The sequence below is a fragment of the Petromyzon marinus genome, unplaced genomic scaffold (assembly GCF_048934315.1).
Source record: "Petromyzon marinus isolate PM22_M1 ecotype Great Lakes invasive population unplaced genomic scaffold, UKy_Petmar_22M1.pri1.0 PM_G_Scaffold_206, whole genome shotgun sequence".
NCBI lineage: Eukaryota > Metazoa > Chordata > Hyperoartia > Petromyzontiformes > Petromyzontidae > Petromyzon > Petromyzon marinus.
The window spans coordinates 58,375-64,840 of record NW_027422769.1 but is presented as its reverse complement, the minus strand read 5'-3'; the positions used below and the strand labels follow the sequence as shown (position 1 = coordinate 64,840).

The 6,466-nt window shown below is 52.1% G+C and overlaps 1 protein-coding gene across 1 annotated transcript; it reads right to left on the bottom strand.

The window, feature by feature from the left end:
• Positions 1-2,863: 2,863 nt before the first annotated feature.
• On the bottom strand, positions 2,864-6,110 carry LOC142912553 (uncharacterized). Its single transcript, XM_076060666.1, has 2 exons — positions 6,022-6,110; positions 2,864-4,056 (listed from the first exon to the last, which is right to left on the bottom strand). Exons 1-2 carry the CDS (start codon positions 6,070-6,072, stop codon positions 3,424-3,426), a joined length of 684 nt encoding a protein of 227 aa, XP_075916781.1. The 5' UTR covers positions 6,073-6,110; the 3' UTR covers positions 2,864-3,423.
• Between the last annotated feature and the right edge of the window lie 356 nt (positions 6,111-6,466).

Below are 6,466 nucleotides of genomic sequence, written 5' to 3'. Positions count from 1 at the left end.
GCCCTACATTGCGGGGATCACAAAAAAGATCTCCAAAATCTTGAATAAACACAAGATCCAGGTTCGATTCAACACATTACATAAAATCCGTGATCTGGTCCCGTCTGTAAAAGATGTGATTCCGGACATACAGTACCCTGGCGTCTACAAATTAAGTTGCCTCTGTGGTAGTAGTTACATTGGAGAAACCAAATGACATGTCTCGGACCTCATTCGTGAACAGAATGCAGACCTAAAACACGGTAGGACCAACACCTCGGCCGTGGCAGATCACTGTTATAATTCAGTAGGCTCACATGACATTGACTTCTCCAAGACAGAGGTTCTTTGCAATCCATCTGGCTACCATGAGAGATTCGTTCATGAGGCCATCCACATATACACAGAGACAATTTCAACCGAGAGGAAGAAAGTGTGGCTTAGCAATCATTGAAAGGATTTGATAAACCATTTCGGGTCTTAATTGATTGTTCACGCTTACGGTGGCTTTCAGACCGCATTCCATTATTTTCGTCACCCCCCTCCTCTATTCCGAACATAGATGGACTCGTCCATCTGAATAAACTGCTAAATCGCTCTTCGTGGTGCTAACGTTAAAAAAACCCGCCACTTTTTTCAAAATTTCTTGCTGTGGTTTTCACACCTGATGACGATTGCTCGTGTTGCAGTCGAAACGTCGTGAGAATTTAATTGTTTTATATTCTTATTATTTTATTGTTTCCCTTCTACGGGGTGACTTTACCGAAAGAACCAAGAACATGAATTCCTCGCAGTCACGAAAGCTTTAAATGAACATTTATTTTTACTTTGTTAACATCTTTCACTTTCGCACGCCGCTAATATTTTGCGACAAGAGGTTTCATTACCACAGGTTACACGTGCAGTGGGTCCAAGACGAGGCGAGACGCTTCGCTAGAGGCAACACGTTTATTCAACAAGGGAACCACAACACAGAGGGGTGACGACCCCTCACAGCCGATAACCTCAGGAGGCAGTCCCTCCACACTACGGTGCCCTTACTCTGGTTCTAGCGCTAACCCTACACTGGCTATGTCTGAACCCGACCCTAGCCAGGGTCACTGGGCTCTTCGCTTCAGGGTCTTCAGGGTCTTCAGGGTAGCGCTCAGAGTCTTCTTCAGAGCTTCAGGTGGACGAGGACCGCCAAACCCGTTCAGGGGTCCGGCTTTTATCCCCGTTCCAGGGTCTCTCCGCCCCTGGCCAAGTCTTCTGGGACTCTCTAGGGGGCCCTGGAACATCCCCCAGCCCCCCTCTTGGGGTCTGGGGGCCCTGTTCGTCACACCTGGTCTGTACACCACCCCCTGCTGACGCATGTCCGCTATTACAGGTCAGCTCCCGTGGTAATACGCATACAGCCCAACAATGGCGCTACATCATCCCCCCCCCTTGTAGCATCCAGGCGTCTGCTACGTTCACAGGACGCCCTAGACGCATGCACGAATATGCTCAAGGCGCCATGTCATACGTTCGAGCGTATGGATGTCCCCGACTTATTTATTACCTTTACATGTAATCCAATTGGCCTGAGATGAAACAAAAAAAAAAAACTTTCATTCGGCCAGACACCCAGCCGTCGATACGACTTCACAGCCAGGGTGTTCAGACAAAAGCAAGTTAAATTCATCGAGAGCATTCACTGAGAGTCGTGTTTTTTGGAGAAACAAGATGCTGGATGTACTCAACTGAGTGGCAGAAGCGAGGACTTCCACATCATAGGGGTTTCCCCTTTTTTGTGTCAACAAAACTGAAACCTTATGGCGTCCTCTGGTCGAGCACCAATTGTGTCGAGGCTCTCAAGAAAGCCGTCCCTTGGTGCGGAACAAGCGGTTTCAAGGACAATGCCACATATATATTATCATAGTGCGTGTTTTTTGTTTGCATTTTGACTGCAGGTATTGTGGTTAATGCTGTAATATGAATCCTTGTAAAAAGGTTTCAGTTTTGTTGCCAGAAAAAAGGGGAAAAACCCCTATTATTATATTTTGGTACTGCCAAAGGAGGTCTAATGATGTAGATGACTTCCCCACGCTCATATTTTAATCTGGCTGAAAGAAAAAAATCATCCAATCCAAATCGATGTTATATCTGTCGAGTTTCCAAATCCAGAGGAAGACCCACCACCCAGCCCCACCTCACCACCCTACACCTCACCACCCAGCCCCTCCTCACCACCCTACACCTCATCTGCTCCTCCTCACCACCCTACACCTCACCACCCAGCCCCTCCTCACCACCCTACACCTCACCACCCAGCCCCTCCTCACCACCCTACACCTCATCTGCTCCTCCTCACCCTGCATCTCCCCTCCAGCTGGTGTATCTCAGCCATGATGTCGTCTATCTGCTTGAGAATCCGGCACTCCTCCACCCTCTTGAGACTCGCCACCCTCTCCTCCTCCTCCACCCCGTCGCCCGACTTGCAGTCGCCATCATCGGCTGCACTGCGTGATCTCCGTAGTCCCCTCCTCCTCCTCCTCCTCTTCTTCTTCTTCCTCCTCCTCGTCTTCCTCTCCTCCTCCTCGTTCTCCTCCTCCTCGTTGTCCGCCGCCTCCTCCTTGTCTCGTGCTCTGTCGACGCTCGGCTGCAGGCGGCTGGCGCGAAACTTCAGCAGCAGCCTGCGGACGCCCCCTGTAGACTCCACCACCTCCTCCTCCTTGTCGTCCCTCCGCTCCTTCACCTCGTCACCCTCCACCACCACCTCCTCCTCCTCGTCGTCCGTCCGCTTCTTCACCTCGTCACCCTCCACCACCACCTCCCCCTCCTCCTCCTCCTCCTCGTCCTTCCGCTTCTTCGCCTCGTCACCCCACACCACCACCTCCTCCTCCTCCTCGTCCCTCCGCTCCTTCACCTCGTTACCCTCCACCACCACCTCCTCCTCGTCGTCCCTCCGCTCCTTCACCTCGTCATCCACCACCACCTCCTCCTCCTCGTCCCTCCGCTCCTTCGCCTCGTCCCCCTCCACCACCTCCTCCGGCGATGACGACGACGATGATGAAGACGACGACAACGACGATGCGTCCGAGAACGACCAACAGCTGGATGACGACGACGACGCTCTCTGCTGCCGGTATTGTTGCTGAATTTGTCTCCGTCGCTGCCGCTGCTTCTCCAGGGCGCGACCCCGGCGCCTCTCGGTGGGCGGCGGCGGCTCAGCCAGCGGCCGCGGCATCAGCGAGCAGAAGTGGAACGTCGCCCCACGCGGGGCCGAGAGCCGCTTGCCCGCGACCGCCGCCGCCGCCAGTGGCGGCGGAGGAGACGGAGGAGACGGAGGAGCGCGGCAGGTAGAGGAGCCCGGGCAGGGATCGGGATTCGGTCCCGCCGGGCAATCCGCCGCCGCCGCCTCCCGCCGCTTGCTTAGCGGCGACCGCCCGGCCAAAACCTCCTCCTCCTCTTCCTCCTCCGCCTTCATCGCCGCCTCGGCCTCCTCTTCCCCTCCTCCTCCTCTCGCTCCTCCTCCTCCTCCTCCTCCGCCCCTCCTGCTGCTCCCCTCCTGCCCATGCCCTGCCACCAAAAGTCGAAGTGTCTCTTCCGCACCGCACGCGGTCCAACCGCGGCCTCCCTGCGTCTCTCCGCCTCCTCCGCATCCGCCTCCGCCGCGCCCGCCGCCTCGTCGGCGCCGAGCGCCGGCCCCGACTCTCCGCCGCCGTCTCCACGCTCCGGGGCGACCCTCGGGCTGATTCCCGGCGGCGGCGTCGGCCGGGCGCCGCCGCCGCCGCCGCCGCGAGAGCTCTCCTGGGGGGGCGCCGTCGCCGGAGTCTCCCGGCGACACCGCCCCCCCCCCTCGAGAGCCCGGAACGTCACGGGGCGACGAAGACGACGGCCGCGGCGGGGAGGCCCCGGCGCGAGCCCCGGCCCCCCGGTGTCGTCATCGCCGCCGCCGCCGGCGTTAAGCGGGCGAGCGACCTTGGAGGGCGCCACGTGGGACTCGGCTCCTCCTCCTCCGGTGTCCGCGGAGCAAACCCTCGCGGAGGGGGCGGCCGTGGCCATGGTCGTGGTCGGGGTCGGGGCCCGGGCCGGGGGAGGCCGTCTGGGAGGCCGCTGGTGAGGGGGGAGGGCCGGAGGAGAGGGAGGAGACGCGGGATCAGATTCCAGCATTCAGCACGCAAACGTCCCGGTAGTGGTATTGGTGGTAGCGGTGGTGGTAGTGATTGTAGTGATGTTGGTAATGGTGGTGGTAGTGATGGTAGTGTATAGTAGTAGTGGTGGTGGTGGTAGTGATGGCAGTGTATGGTAGTGGTGGTAATGGTGGTGGTGATGGTGCTAGTGGTGGTGATAGTAGTGGTGGTGTAATGGTGGTGGTAGTAGTGGTGGTAATGGTGGTGGTGGTAGTGTTGGTAGTGTATGGTAGTGGTGGTAATGGTGGAAGTGGTGGTGATGGTGCTAGTGGTGGTGGTAGTGTTGGTGGTAGTAGTGGTGGTAATGGTGGTGGTGTCCGGCAAAACAACCCCCTACCTCCGTGTGGTGCCGGACGGGCAACGCTGTACAATAAAATAGAAAAACTAGTTTATAGTTTAAGAAGAGAGATGAGTTGGATCGGTCACGTGGGTTATTAAAAAAAAGGTTATTCGTTTCATCAGGTCATGTGCACATATTACAATAACATTTGGAGGGGAAAAAACCATGCTGGCCGTTATGTGACTTCACCGAAAAAGCCAAAGAGTGCGTTATGGTCACATTCACTGCATTGTCTTGGTGAATGCGAGGCATCGCGTGGTCATAACCCACCGGGATATTTTCCCCTTACGCGTCAAGAGATTGACATTCTCATGGAAATCATTTCAGGTATTCACTGAAAGTGTCAGAGATGAATGTTCAGGATAAAACTGAACATTCGTGCTAAAGATTGGTGCCATATTGTACGATTATAATTGTGCAAAATGCAACCAGAACACAATTAGCACGGTTAGCTACGCACCGCTACAGTCTACATTATAGACTGTCAGTACACTCACTCAGCTTAATAACCATTGCTACAGTCAACATTATAGACTGTCAGTACACTCACCATACTTAATAACCATTACTACAGTCTACATTATAGACTGTCAGTACACTCACCATACTTAATAACCAGGCTACAGTCTACATTATAGACTGTCAGTACACTCACCATACTTAATAACCATTACTACAGTCTACATTATAGACTGCCAGTAAACTCACCATATTTAATAACCATTACTACAGTCTACATTATAGACTGTCAATACACTCACCATACTTAATAACCAGGCTACAGTCTACATTATAGACTGTCAGTACACTCACCATACTTGTCCATTACTACAGTCTACATTATAGACTGTCAGTACACTCACCATACTTAATAACCATTACTACAGTCTACATTATAGACTGTCAGTACACTCACTCAGCTTAATAACCATTACTACAGTCTACATTATAGACTGTCAGTACACTCACCATACTTAATAACCATTACTACAGTCTACATTATAGACTGTCAGTACACTCACCATACTTAATAACCATTACTACAGTCTACATTATAGACTGTCAGTACACTCACCATACTTAATAACCATTACTACAGTCTACATTATAGACTGTCAGTAAACTTACCATACTTAATAACCATTACTACAGTCTACATTATAGACTGTCAGTACACTCACCATACTTAATAACCATTACTACAGTCTACATTATAGACTGTCAGTACACTCACCATACTTAATAATCATTACTACAGTCTACATTATAGACTGTCAGTACACTCACTCAGCTTAATAACCATTACTACAGTCTACATTATAGACTGTCAGTACACTCACCATACTTAATAACCAGGCTACATTATTATTCACAAATTAAATCGTTTGTATTTTGTCAATGGCCATAGACTCATCACTGTCCCATAGACTCAGCACTGCCCCATAGACTCAGCACCGCGCCCATTGACCCAACACTGCCCATAAATTCAACAGTGCATATTTAAACTATCTGCGAATCACGGGCTGGACATTTGAGGCCACTTTTTACCTCACGTTTTCCCTCACGAGAGGCGATCTCGCGCCCCTGGGGGGTCGTCATCGTCGATAATTTCTGCTCCGAAATAAAAAAAAATTCAAATCCGCACCTCACGACTCTCAAAATGGCGCCTGGCCGAGGAGGAGTCTCAAAAATTTGGCGGGAAAAAAATCCCGCGTCACGTGGCTAGGGAGGAACCAAATCTGATTGGCTCCAAGTCGCCGCTTGGACCAATCAGAGAACTCCAAGCGCCTCGCCTCACAGCAGCTCCGCTCCTGCACTGACAGATCACTGCAGAAGGTCTCTCGTCTATAGTTGAATAGTGTAATAGTGTGTGTGTATCTGTGTGTATGTGTGTATCTGTGTGTGTATGTAGCTGTGTGTATCTGTGTGTATGTGTATCTGTGTGTGTGTCTCCGTGTGTATGTGTGTATGTGTATCTGTGTGTATGTGTGTA

Coding starts and splice junctions, on each gene's coding strand:
- LOC142912553 (XM_076060666.1), bottom strand. CDS start 6,072: ATGACGACCCCCCAGGGGCGCGAGATCGCCTCTCGTGAGGGAAAACGT. Junction 4,057..6,021: donor CTCGTGAGGGAAAACGTGAG/GTAAAAAGTGGC, acceptor CCCCCTCACCAG/CGGCCTCCCAGACGGCCTCC.